At 48.9% G+C, this 14,787-nt stretch overlaps 1 protein-coding gene across 2 annotated transcripts in view; it reads left to right on the plus strand.

The window, feature by feature from the left end:
• SVEP1 (sushi, von Willebrand factor type A, EGF and pentraxin domain containing 1) overlaps positions 1–14,787 on the plus strand; it is a 456,592-nt gene that overhangs the window by 262,594 nt on the left and 179,211 nt on the right. For both annotated transcript variants that reach the window (XM_068234340.1, XM_068234341.1), the window contains 2 exons: positions 663–759; positions 11,276–11,389. In XM_068234340.1, the coding sequence (XP_068090441.1) occupies positions 663–759; positions 11,276–11,389 (211 nt within the window). The remainder of the gene's footprint in view (positions 1–662; positions 760–11,275; positions 11,390–14,787) is intronic.

The raw sequence follows: 14,787 nt of genomic DNA on the forward strand, positions 1-14,787 counted from the left end.
TCCTAGAACAAGCAATACTGATTACAACAAAGAGATGTGTGCATCAACCAAGTTTAGCCCTAACAAATCTGGCTTTGCAAATTTGGCCTAATTGGCTTATCATGAGGCATTGCTCATGCAAATATGCATTTGCTTTTGCATGCCAAATTATGCAGGGTCAAAAAACAATACCGCAAAGCGGTTGCCCTTGCGCAGTGTGCATAGTATAGCATTCGTGCTATAGCGGTGCCCTGCTTTGGTGCTAGGCTAGGCAAAACAACTTGCTTTGCGGTTGCATACCAATATACAGCAATATATATATATATATAGTGTTTCTGATGCTGCAATGTGGAAAATTATGGTAAAAGTGAATATCCTGAATCATTCTACTATATGTCACTACAGTGCCTCTTTTAGGTCTCTGTACAGCAGTGGTCCAGGCTCTCAGAGGGATGCAAAAATATCAGAAACTCCTCATTTCTAAACAAAATGTATTTTGTTCTCCGCTATGTAAATGGATATGACTCTTGTCATCACATGATTATGGGTGGAGAGCTTTTTAAAGAACAGTGCCTAGGAAATGAGGATTAAACAGCATTTGGGATGTAAATAAATGGCATATTTTGAAAACATTGTTATGAAGCTGGAGTTAATTTTCTGTCACTTTATATTTGTGCCCATAGGTGTTTCATGATTGCTTTTTAAATCCATGTCAAAACAGTGGAACCTGCAAACAAGTCGGAAGTGGATATACTTGCACGTGCCTTAAGGGTTACACAGGTATTTTTCTGTTATTGTCCTACTACCTTTACCTTAAAAAAGATTCTTATGTTATGATTGTATGCAAATGGTAAAAAAACATTACTTATAATGTAGTTACCATTTTATCTGTGGCTGAATACGGTACTTAAAATCCAACACCAATTTTAGTTGCTATTTTAGATTTTCATAAATTACTATTGTTAGAAGTGGTGTAACTGCAATTCATTGGGCCCCCCAGCATAACTTTGATGCCTCCCACCCCGAAAGGTTCTCACCCCTTCCCGTGCCTCTGCTTAGTGCCCTTCACGGCCTTGAGGCCCATCTCACAAGGGTCATAACATAAGCATACCTCCCAACTTTTTGAGATGAGCAAGAGAGACACTTAAAGGGAAGGTCCAAGCAAAAAAAAAAAAATGAGTTTCACTTACCTGGGGCTTCTACCAGCCCCATGTAGCCATCCTGTGCCCTCGTAGTCACTCACTGCTGCTCCAGTCCCCCGCTGGCAGCTTTCTGACCTCGGAGGTCAGGGCCACATTGCATACATTTTTACGCATTCCAGCTAGTGCAGGAACAAAAATGTATGCGTTGCACCACTAACGCGTAAAAATGTATGTGTTAATGTTCCTGCACTAGCGGGAATGTGTAAAAATGTACGCAATTCGGCCCTGACCTCCGAGGTCAGAAAGCTGCCAGCGGGAGACTGGAGCAGCAGTGAGTGACTACGAGGGCACAGGATGGCTGCATGGGGCTGGTAGAAGCCCCAGGTAAGTGAAACTCATTTTTTTTTTTTGCTTGGACCTTCCCTTTAAGCCACTCCCCTGCCACACCTCTGATCACGCCCCCTTCACACCCCCTAGTCATGCATACCATAAAGAGTTCATAAGAAAAAATATGTTGTTTTATATTTCCATCCACCCTGGTCCTCTCCCTATCCTGTTTCATTTCCCTTCATATTAACATTTTAAAATGAGTAATATATCAATTTAAAGGATGGGAATAAAGATTAGAGTCAATCAAACACATTTTTGGTAGAGAAATATATATATTTACATAGAAAGAGGGACAAAGTCCTGAAAGAGGGACAAATGAGGAGGACAGAGTGACAGAGGGACAGGACTCCCAAAGATAGACTGTCAGTTGGGAGCTATGCATAAGTGTGGCCATCATGATCTTTACACCCATAACAAGTGTAGCCACAAAAACACCTGATCTGAAGTATAGTCCCCTGTATTGGAGGAGGGGAAGGTTAGTAGTTGGGACCCCTACATCTCTGGGCCCCCCTGCAATCGCAGGTGCTGCTCCCCTCTAGGTACGCTCCTGATTCCTAGGTGTTTATCTGCTAAGGTCATCCCAGCTCACCTGGCAGGTTCCTCAGTGACACAGGGAGTTTGATATGTGAATAGTGCAGGCCCTGCCATCTCTATCCACATGGCTGCTCTTTGACCTCTGTGGAATGGTTAGGAAGCCTTCACATAACACTTGTGAGAATGAATTACCATAGATTGTCTCAGTGACAAGTCTGAGCAAGATTAAGGGAAAGATAAATAACACCACCAGTAACATAAACAGCAATTTAGTAAGGAAAAGGTAAAACCTTTGTCAGTTGTATATTGTTGTGCTCCTTACTGCCTTTCCTGACAGCACCTGGAACTCACTTCAGATCCCCAGGTGTGATTGAGGAAGTGAGATAAAATCTACCTAGAAGGGTCGCAAACAGCACTAGCAGGTTCAAAGAGTATCAGTGGCGTAGGTATCACTATAGCAGCCATAGCCGCTGCTATGGGGCCCTTAGCCACCAGAGGGCCCCACTGATCCTGGCTGCCTGCGCTTTTTTTCAGTTTTTTTTCTTTTATATATATCCCACTGGTCCCCTGGTCGCCACCCTAACCTCCTCTTATCCTCCTCTCACCCCCTCCCCACAGAGGCTCACTGAAGCTGGAGGCAGGCAGATGAAAGGGGACTATTTTTTCACCTGCCACCTCACAGCGCATTGACAGGAAGAGCTCTGTTCCCGACAATATCTTTATAGTTCCGGCTGGGTCAGGAACAGAGCAGTACTGTGAAATGTTCCGCCCCCTCTGTTGCACTTGCATGCAGAGCCAGAGCACCGAAAGGGACAGAGAGAGAAGGACAGAGAGAGAGGATAACCAGCTGCATGACAACCAGGTAGGAAATAATGTTGTCATTATGCTGGCGTGCCACCTCTGTCACCACCTTTGCTGACTCTTTTCCCTGTGTGCACTTTTTACATTTTCAAGAAAGGAAGCTCCACTGCAGCTGTGCAAGACCCGCCCACTACCTCCACTATGCTACGCCCAATGCAGTCACGAAACTGCGCCCACTTCTGACTCAAAGCTCCGCCCATTGCCATAGGTACGTTTTGTGTCCAGGGCAATTTGGATTGGAGAGGCAGCTCAGTCTCCCAACATCCTCACTGACTTCTCCCTTCCCTCCACCCTCACTGACCTTTCCCTCCCCCTGCACCCACACTGACCACCTCTATCACCCAGTACCCTCACTGTCTCTCTCCCCCAGCAAACTCATCAACCTCTCCCTCCCCTAGCTAGTACCCTTATTGACCTCTCCCCCTGCACCCAAACTTACCTCTCCCTTCCCCAGCGCCCTCACTGACCTCTCCCTTTCCCAGCGCTGTCACAGACCTCTCCCTTCCCCAGCGCCCTCACTGACCTCTCCCTTCCCCGGCGCCCTCACTGACCTCTCATTTCACCCTAAATGATCTCTTTCTCCACCAGCATCCACACTGACCTCTCCACCAGCACTTTCACTGACCTCTCCCTTCTCCAGCGCCCTCACTGACCTCTCCCTTCCCCAGCGCCCTCACTGACCTCTCCCTTCACCCTAAATGATCTCTCTTTCCACTAGCATCCACACTGACCTCTCCACCAGCGCAAACACTGATCTCTCCCTTTAGCAGCATTTTCACTGACCTCTCCCTTCCCCAGCGCCCTCACTGACCTCTCCCTTCCCCAGCGCCCTCACTGACCTCTCCCTTCCCCAGTGCCCTCAATGACCTCTCCCTTCACCCTAAATGATCTCTCTCTCCACCAGCATCCACACTGACCTCTCCACCAGCGCACACACTGACCTCTCCCTTTAGCAGCACTTTCACTGACCTCTCCCTTCCCCAGTGCCCACACAGACCTCTCCTTTCCCTAGCGCCCTCACTGACTTCTCCCTTCTCCAACACCCTCACTGACCTCTCCCTTCCCCAGCGCCCTCACTGACCTCTCCATTCACCCTAAATGATCTCTCTCTCCACCAGCATCCACACTGACCTCTCCATCAGCGCACACACTGACCTCTCCCTTTAGCAGCACTTTCACTGACCTCTTCCGTCCCCAGCGCCCTCACTGACCTTTCCCTTCCCCAGCGCCCTCACTGACCTCTCCCTTCACGCTGAATGATCTCTCTCTCCATCAGCATCCACCCTGACCTCTCCACCAGCGCACACACTGACCTCTCCCTTTAGCAGCACTTTCACTGACCTCTCCCTTCCCCAGCACCCTTACTGGCCTCTCCCTTCCCCAGCGCCCTCACTGATCTCTCCCTTCCCCCGCGGCCTCACTGACCTCTCCCTTCCCCCGCACCCTCACTGACCTCTCCCTTTCCCAGTGCCCTCACTGACCTCTCCCTTCACCCTAAATGATCTCTTTCTCCACCAGCATCCAAACTGACCCCTCCACCAGCGCACACATTGACCTCTTCCTTTAGCAGCACTTTCACTGACCTCTCCTGACCCCCAGTGCCCTCACTGACCTCTCCCTTCCCCAGCTCCGTCACTGACCTCTCCCTTCCCCAGCGCCCTCACTGACCTCTCCCTTCCCCAGCACCCTCACTGACCTCTCCCTTTCCCAGCACCCTCACTGACCTCTCCCTTCCCCAGCGCCCTCACTGACCTCTCCCTTCCCCAGCGCCCTCACTGACCTCTCCTTTCACCCTAAATTATCTCTTTCTCCACCAGCATCCAAACTGACCTCTCCACCAGCACTTTCACTGACTTTTCCCTTCCCCAGCACCCTCACTGACCTCTCCCTTCCCCAGCGCCCTCACTGACCTCTCCCTTCACCCTAAATGATCTCTCTCTCCACTAGCATCCACACTGACCTCTCCACCAGCGCAAACACTGACCTCTCCCTTTAGCAGCATTTTCACTGACCTCTCCCTTCCCCAGCGCCCTCACTGACCTCTCCCTTCCCCAGCGCCCTCACTGACCTCTCCCTTCCCCAGTGCCCTCACTGACCTCTCCCTTCACCCTAAATGATCTCTCTCTCCACCAGCATCCACACTAACCTCTCCACCAGCGTACACACTGACCTCTCCCTTTAGCAGCACTTTCACTGACCTCTTCCTTCCCCAGCTCCCTCACTGACCTCTCCCTTCATCCTAAATGATCTCTCTCTCCATCAGCATCCACACTGACCTCTCCACCAGCGCACACACTGACCTCTCCCTTTAGCAGCACTTTCACTGACCTCTCCCTTCCCTAGCACCCTCACTAGCCTCTCCCTTCCCCAGCGCCCTCACTGATCTCTCCCTTCCCCCGCGCCCTCACTGACCTCTCCCTTCCCCCCCACCCTCACTGTCCTCTCCCTTTCCCAGTGCCCTCACTGACCTCTCCCTTCACCCTAAATGATCTCTTTCTCCACCAGCATCCAAACTGACCCCTCCACCAGCGCACACATTGACCTCTCCCTTTAGCAGCACTTTCACTGACCTCTCCCGACCCCCAGTGCCCTCACTGATGCCTCCCTTCCCCAGCTCCGTCACTGACCTCTCTCTTCCCCAGCGCCTTCACTGACCTCTCCCTCCCCAAGCAACCTCACTGACCTCTCCCTTCCCCAGCGCCCTCACTGACCTCTCCCTTCCCCAGTGCCCTCACTGACCTCTCCCTTTTCCAGCACCCTCACTGACCTCGCCCTTCCCCGGCGCCCTCACTGACCTCTCCCTTCTCCAGCGCCCTCACTGACCTCTCCCTTCACCCTAAATGATCTCTCTCTCCACCAGCATCGACACTGACCTCTCCGCCAGTGCACACACTGACCTCTCCCTTTAGCAGCACTTTCACTGACCTCTCCCTTCCCCAGCGCCCTCACTGACCTCTCCCTTCCCCAGTGCCCTCACTGACCTCTCCCTTCCCCAGCGTCCTCACTGACCTCTCCATTCACCCTAAATGATCCCTCTCTCCACCAGCATCCACACTGACCTCTCCATCAGCGCACACACTGACCTCTCCCTTTAGCAGCACTTTCACTGACCTCTTCCTTCCCCAGCGACCTCACTGACCTCTCCCTTCCCCAGCGCCCTCACTGACCTCTCCCTTCACCCTAAATGATCTCTCTCTCCATCAGCATCCACACTGACCTCTCCACCAGCGCACACACTAACCTCTCCCTTTAGCAGCGCCTTCACTGACCTCTCCCTCCCCAAGCAACCTCACTGACCTCTTCCTTCCCCAGCGCCCTCACTGACCTCTCCCTTCCCCAGCGCCCTCACTGACCTCTCCCTTCCCCAGCGCCCTCACTGACCTCTCCCTTCCCCAGCGCCCTCACTGACCTCTCCCTTCCCCCCGCACCCTCACTGACCTCTCCCTTCCCCAGTGCCCTCACTGACCTCTCCCTTCACCCTAAATGACCTCTTTCTCCACCAGCATCCACACTGACCCCTTCACCAGCGCACACACTGACCTCTCCCTTTAGCAGCACTTTCACTGACCTCTGCCGACCCCCAGTGCCCTCACTGACCTCTCCCTTCTCCAGCACTGTCACTGACCTCTCCCTTCCCCAGTGCCCTCACTGACCTCTCCCTCCCCAAGCAACCTCACTGACCTCTCCCTCCCCAAGCAACCTCACTGACCTCTCCCTCCCCAAGCAACCTCACTGACCTCTCCCTTCCCCTGCGCCCTCACTGACCTCTCCCTCCCCAAGCAACCTCACTGACCTCTCCCTCCCCAAGCAACCTCACTGACCTCTCCCTTCCCCAGCGCCCTCACTGACCTCTCCCTCCCCAAGCAACCTCACTGACATATTCCTCTCCCAGCACCCTCACTGACCTCTACTAGCACCCTTAATGACCTCTCCCTTTCCCTGCACCCACACTGACCTCTCCCTTCCCCAGCGCCCTCACTGACCTCTCCCTTCCCCAGCGCCCTCACTGACCTCTCCATTCACCCTAAATGATCCCTCTCTCCACCAGCATCCACACTGACCTCTCCATCAGCGCACACACTGACCTCTACCTTTAGCAGCACTTTCACTGACCTCTTCCTTCCCCAGCGCCCTCACTGACCTCTCCTTTCCCTAGCGCCCTCACTGACCTCTCCCTTCCCAAGCGCCCTCACTGACCTCTCCCTTCACCCTAAATGATCTCTCTCTCCATCAGCATCCACACTGACCTCTCCACCAGCGAACACACTGACCTCTCCCTTTAGCAGCGCCTTCACTGACCTCTCCCTCCCCAAGCAACCTCACTGACCTCTCCCTTCTCCAGCGGCCTCACTGACCTCTCCCTTCCCCAGCACCCTCACTGACCTCTCCCTTCCCCAGCGCCCTCACTGACCTCTCCCTTCCCCAGCGCCCTCACTGACCTATCCCTTCCCCCTGCACCCTCACTGACCTCTCCCTTCCCCAGTGCCCTCACTGACCTCTCCCTTCACCCTAAATGACCTCCTTCTCCACCAGCATCCACACTGACCCCTTCACCAGCGCACACACTGACCTCTCCCTTTAGCAGCACTTTCACTGACCTCTGCCGACCCCCAGTGCCCTCACTGACCTCTCCCTTCTCCAGCGCCCTCACTGACCTCTCCCTCCCCAAGCAACCTCACTGACCTCTCCCTCCCCAAGCAACATCACTGACCTCTCCCTTCCCCAGCGCCCTCACTGACCTCTCCCTCCCCAAGCAACCTCACTGACCTCTCCTTCCCCAAGCAACCTCACTGACCTCTCCCTTCCCCAGCACCCTCACTGACCTCTCCCTCCCCAAGCAACCTCACTGACCTCTCCCTTCCCCAGCGCCCTCACTGACCTCTCCCTCCCCAAGCAACCTCACTGACACTGACATATTCCTCTCCCAGCACCCTCACTGACCTCTACTAGCACCCTTAATGACCTCTCCCTTTCCCTGCACCCACACTTGTCATAAGTATTTACTTATGTATCTACATACACTTGGGGGGCAATCAACATTGGGAGGTATATCTAATTCCCTGTAATCGTCAAACAGCAGAGGCGCCAAAAAGTGTAAAATAATTCCTTTTAAAACCGTTAAAGGGGGGGATGTGGGTGGATTCACCTCCCTTAAGCAAAGACCAGCCAATGAGCCGTTGACAGACAACAGTATAATTTATTGGGGATTCTCCAGGTAGTGCTGGAATCCCCAATAAATTATACTGTTGTCTGTCAACGGCTCATTGGCTGGTCCTTGCTTAAGGGAGGTGAATCCACCCACATCCCCCTCTTTTTTTAACGGTTTTAAAAGGAATTCTTTTACACTTTTTGGCGCCTCTGCTGTTTGACAGTTACATTGATTGAGTCAACCCTGGGTGGAGCGGTGTATCCCCATCCTTTTTCCTGTCTACAGAGAGCGACATTTTAATACCTGAGTGGGGTCAGGTTACAATTCTCCCCACCTGCCGTTGCAGTGGTTGCCTGTGTGGTATCCAAATTTTGTGAGTATGATTATCATCGATTACCTTTATTTCCAATTTTTCCTGACATACTACACCATATCGGGCTCTCGGTCTCTTTTGTGTGTTTTTTCTAATATCTAATTCCCTATACTGGAGGCTAAGTGGCATATAGGTAAATATTCAAGTCTTGTTTATTTAACGTAGGTTAAGTAATAGGCATATCAATCAACCTTCTGAAAGTATTCTTGGGACTCTACAGTTATAAGTCAAATGACTTTCTGTAGCCTAAGCGTCACAACTATCTCTTCATTCTCCGTAGACTCCTAGCCCACAGGCTGTGTAGCTTAATGGAAATCAACTTGGTCTAATAAAAAAAAAAACTTGAGATAAGCTGCAAATTGATTACTTCATGAGATCTGTCATCATCCAGCATGAACTCTGTATAGTCCTGATGCAGCATCTGCTATCCCTGTTGCCTAAAAAGGCTGCCTTCTACAGTTTAAAAGATGATCAATCAATACAACAATTTTTACTTTAGCCTGTGGTCACTTATCCAATATGGTTCAAATTGAAGGGAAATAAAAGAAAAAATATTTAGCCACAGTATAGTAGACCTATATAGATGACATAATGGTATTATTATTATTATTATTGTTGATTTATATAGCGCCAGCATCTTTCGTGGCACTGTGCTTCATAATTAAGATTCACTTACTTTTAACTCTCGTAAGCAGTGGCGTAGCTAAGGAGCTATGGGCCCCCGGTGCAAAATTTACATGGGGCCCCCAAGCACTCTAAATATAACAATAAATATGGCGTACTAACACCTGCCAAGGATTTCCACAGTGTCAGAGGTGCAGGTAGGGGATGGGAAACAGTTTATTTATGATTAATACTATTTAAAGCATCTATAGAAGTGATTATTACCAGCACAGGGCCAATAGAAAGCCAATATTGTGTTTGAGGGAGGGCCCCTCGGGGCCCCTCTTGCCCAAGGGCCCCGATGCGGTCACTACCTCTGCAACCCCTATTCCTGTTCGTAAGGTGGCTACACCTGATACAATAAAATCATTCAAATTTACAGGTTTTAAAAAAATAAAAATCAATTGTACAGAAAATTTAACATTTTTTTTTTCACAAACCATCCTCCTAAATGGGTACCCCCAAAATCTCCCATCCTCCCTCTATTCATAGACTGACCTGTAAGAAAGGAGGGAGAGTGTCATCGGCCCCGTTTCTAGGGGCGTGCGGCCGCCCTAAGTGCTGAGGGAGGGGAGGGGGCGCCGTGATGAAGGGCGAGATGCATCTGCGGGGAGGACGGCCCGACTTCTCCCTCCCTTCCTCTCCCAGGTCGCCCTCCCCGCTTCCCCCTCTATGCAGAGTAAAGCACAGGGAATAAAGTTTAGAGTCAATCAAAGTGCAACTCACCTCCCTGCATTCTGATCGCCGCTCACTTGCCGCTGGTCTCTTCTGCATAGACAGTAATACACACTCTACTTCCTGCTAAACAGAAAGTAGAGTGTGCATCACCGGCTATGTAGAGGAGGAGACCAGCGGCAAGTGAGCGGCGATTGGAACACAGGGAGGTGAGTTGCTCTCTACATCGCTTCCCTGCACTAATCATTATTATTAGTGCACGCAAAGGCACTTTGCGCGCACTAAGGGGCTTTTCACTGGCAAGCTAACACTTGACACCCTTTTTGTGAATCAAGCCCAAGATATGTTATAACATCTTGCAAATATCTTTTCAGCTCATATTGAGCAAAAAGAAAAAAAATTGTGCAAAAAGAATTTAATAATCCACTATAATAAAACCCAAGTGTCTCTGCGTCCCATGTCCCTGTGTGTGTGTTTTGTAGCACTGAGCATGTGCAGGGAGGGACGCAGAGACACTGAAGGGAAGGAAGGGGCGGTCGTGTGTGCGAGTGCGCGCGGCGGATGTGCACACAGACATGCAGGCTTGGCAGACTGGCGCGCGGCGGGCGGGCCAGTGCATGCGCGCGGCAGGTGCGCGGAGACAGACCTAGCCAGTTTTTAAACGGGCTAAGGTCACTAGTGTAGTAATACTATTCCAACCTAGCTTTAATGCCTTTTTGACTTGCAAAGTGCTCAAAATGCATTTCGTACATAATAAAACTAGGAGAGAGAAAAGGCACAGAGAAACGTTTACTGAATTGGGGCCTGATGTGCTGAATTCCTTGACTTTTGGGACACAAGTCACACCACAAGTCACAAGGCACATCCTCCAACCTCTGCAGCTCACCGTGGCGATACAGTTAGTGGCGTGGTATTTTTATCTGTTCCATTCTGTAAACTTCAGTTCCTTGCCAGTGAATTATCCCTAGTAAGGCATGCGTAGCATATAAGGCTTGTTTTAGGGCTTTCTGCTGAAGTTTCTCATGGAAATAAACATTTTTCTTTTTAATTCAAGTTTTATGTGAGGAGCAGATGGCCTAAAAGCCATTTTAGTGATGTCACCATTAGAAATCTGCCTCTGGAGAGGATGTTTGGCAGATTTATGGCATCCTTCTAATTAAATAATACTTTCTTTTTGCTTTGAACTGGTTTCCAAGGCTACATTTGCATGCATTGTTGTGGAAATTAATGGCAATATGACTCTGCACCACAATTAACAATAGCTGAAATTTGGAACCGGGGCTGGAAATAAAATGCACCATGAATTAATATGTTGTGTGGATTTATTATTAATAAAATACCACCTTCCAACAAATGATTATTGTCCCTTGGCTGCAAACGGAGGCTTCTAATCAGCCAGAACGGCACATTTGCACAGCACATTTATTTCAATGATGTGAAGCTTCTACCTTCTTCTGTTCTCTGAATATTTATCTGCTTAAGTGTTTTTCTTTTCTCCTGTGCTCTCAGGTACAAAATGTGAGATCAACATTGATGATTGTAAATCCATGCCTTGCAGAAACAATGGAATTTGTAAAGATGGCATTGGGCAATTTGAATGTCAATGTGCTGCTGGCTTCAGAGGTAAAACAGAGAAGAGAGAAAGAAAAGAGAGTGTTTGTGTGAGAGAGACACCCTTGTTTACCTAAATATAGGTTACGCTATTGTTACATTTCCTTTGGCTTAAGTGCATACTAACAAAGGTTGTTTTCAAACAGTGATATAGCTAGCACTGACATAAATATGGGGGAGCAGCCTCAATGGGTTTCTCCGGCGCTTCCGCTGCAGCCACTAGGTGTCACTCTTTATCCTCTCTGCTCTCTGCCTTCCTCTCAGTCTGACGAATTGTCGCAATTCAGACCGAGAGGAAGGCAAAGAGCAGAGAGGACAGTGACCCCCAGGGGCTGCAGTGGGAGTGCCGGAGAGACCTGAAAAAGGGTTAGCCCTGTCACTGCAGCTCCGCTGATGTGTAGGTCTGGGTGGCAGCCAGGGGAGCATAGGAGGTGTCCACGATGGAGGATATAAGAAGTCTAGGCCCCTCCTCCCCGCTGGGCAATGATATAGCAGCCCCCAGGTAATTCTAGGAGAGGGAATAGTATTTAATGCCACTGGGAATTTCAGCGGTGAGCCATCATTCAGCTCGCCCTGTGCCAAGCTGACCGGCGCTGACTTTAAATAGTTGCATTTCTACTGCCCTTTTTCAAAATCTCTCAGATTAAATACTGAGTAGCAGTGTAGCTGTCATGCAGAAATAGGGTTTCTGTGTAGCAGGGTCATAACTAGACTTTATAGGGCTCCTCTGCAAAAATTATAGCATGGGCCACCCTTTGTTCCCGAACCCCATGGAGTTGGGAGCCGGTGAATGGCAGCAGAGAGTGTTCTGCTGGAAAGCAGCCTCTTGAAGCAGGAAAAAATTACACAAGCTCATGCACACGGTTTTTCATGAGTGAATGGGGTGTTGCTTTGCTAACTGGCTAGACATGCGGTTCGGGAGACGGAGGTAGAGGGGCCCCCAAAGTCTCTGGGCCCCCCTGCGATGGCAGGGGTCGCAGGGGTGATTGTTATGTACATGCTGTGTAGTCTTTCTTATACATGTAAACAATCAATGGAAGGTGCTGTATCATTATTTTATTTCAAAAATTAATTCTATAATGCAATATACTTGCAATGTGCATTATGGATGAAAAGTGGGGAACTTTTGCAAATAGTTTGGTACTTTATCACTACTCTAGTACTAATTCTTTCCACAATACAAGCGCTTCAGTTCCCATAGGCTCCAGTAAAAATGTCCCAAGCTTCAGTAGTATTGCACAAATCTTCACTCTGCCACCAAACTACTTTTAATGCACTCACCAGATGGTGGGGTCTGAACAACAGCCCACAGTGCGCATTGGATAGGGTGTCACAAAGCCACTAGTTCATCCTCCAGGATCAAGCTGCTGGCCAGGATCAGAGACCAGGGCCGGTGCTACCATTAAGGCAAAGGAGGAAGCTGCCCTAGGGCCCCAGAGCTTGTAGGGGCCCCCAGTGGCTACAAGAGGAAAAAAAAAATTCAAAATCGGCCTTATAGTTTTTGAGAAAATCGATTTTAAAGTTTCAAAGGAAAAAAAAACACATTTAAAAACCTGCCAACTTTAATGGTTAATAGCAAATCCACCTTAAATGCTAGAAACCCTAAATTTGCAGGGTATGTTAAGGAGATCATTAGGAAAAAGACCTTATAGTTTTTGAGAAAATCGATTTTAAAGTTTCGAAGGAAAAAAAGTATACTTTTAAATGCGGTAAATGTCACTTTTAGTAGCAAACCTAACGGTAGTGTAATTTTACATGCATCAAACGAAAGCGCAATAAATTTCCTGACGGGGTTTCCAGGGGGTCTATACGCAGCCTCAGCGCTTTGGCCAGGGATCGCTATACAGCCGCAATATGGCTGTATGAAGATCCCTGGCATGTTTTCCTATTTTCCCAATTTTTTTTTTTTTATGTTTAGAGTGTGGGAATTTAAAAAAAAAATTGTGGGGTCCCCCCTCCTGAAACTTTTTAACCCCTTGTCCCCCATGCAGGCTGGAATAGCCAGAATGTGGAGCTTCGACCGATTGGGGCTTCACACCCTGACTATACCAGCTGCAAAAAAGGTCTCTTAATGCCGATTTTTGTTCCGGGGTATATGTTGGGGGGGCCCCCCAGGTTTATTTTGCCCTGGGGCCCCATTGTTGCTTAAACCGGCCCTGTCAGAGACACCACTCTCCCCTCCACGATCAGACTGCTGTGCAGGTACAGCCGATTGCCTCTCCACACTCCACCTGTATTGTGGAGAGAATTTGTGTGGTTATTTCCTCAGAAGCAGAGAATTATATCAAGCAGCTTGGGCTTGTCCCACTCCTCAGTTTTTCAGTGCATTTTCTGCACAGGAAAACTGCAGTCAATGTTAAACAATGGGCTAGTTATTTTATGTATTTATTTTAGTATTTATATTGTGCAAACATATTATGCAGCGCTGTACAGAGTATATTGTCTTGTCACTAACTGTCCCTCAGAGGGGCTCACAATCTAGTCCCTACCATAGCCATATGTCTGTGTGTATCATGTAGTGTATGTATCTTGAGGTGCGTACACACTCAATACTTCCGCCAACGACAGGTCCGTCAGACCCTCCCACTGGGCGGACGTTCAGAAACAGCCTTATCAGTCCGCCGACAGCGCGTACACACTTGCTACTGTCGTCTGAACATCCGCCCAGCGGGAGGGTCTGATGGACCCGTCGTTGGCGGAAGTAGTGCGTGTGTACGCAACTATAGTCTAGGGCCAATTTAGGGGGAAGCCAATTAACCTATCTGTATGTTTTTGGAATGTGAGAGGAAACTGGAGTGCCCAAAGGAAACCCAAACAGACACAGAGAGAACATACAAACTCCTTGCCGATGTTGAGCTGGCTGGGATTTGAACCGGGGACCCAGCGCTGCACGGTGAGAGCGCAATCACTACGCCACCGTGCTGCCCACTGTGTCATAGATCACACTTGAATGCGTTTTTCAGATGCAGAAAAACAATTGACAGCAATGCAAAGCTGTCAGACAACTCATGCAGAAAAAACTGACGTTCAGAAAAACTGACGAGTGGAGACAGCCCCTTATTTTATTTTGTAGCACAGTTTTTTTTACAAACTTTATCACTGCTGTTACACTTTAAAGAATAGCTTCACTTTTACTAAAATTGTATATTTTGACATACTTAAACTCCTGTTGCCACTTTGAAAACATGCTGCTCTTCTCAAATCAGTGTGTGATTCTTCAAATATTCCCACTTCCTGATAAGCGGAGTTGCAGTATGTCAGTTTTCTTCCTTATCTAATTGTTTTTAGTCACTTTTATTTGTTTTGCCTTAACAGACTTGATAAGAGAAAGCACATTTTTTTATATATATTATTTTCTACAACAGCAATACCCTTGATAAGGCCCATACAGTACAACATTTAACCCCTTG

This window comes from Hyperolius riggenbachi, chromosome 1, assembly GCF_040937935.1.
Source record: "Hyperolius riggenbachi isolate aHypRig1 chromosome 1, aHypRig1.pri, whole genome shotgun sequence".
Classification (NCBI taxonomy): domain Eukaryota; kingdom Metazoa; phylum Chordata; class Amphibia; order Anura; family Hyperoliidae; genus Hyperolius; species Hyperolius riggenbachi.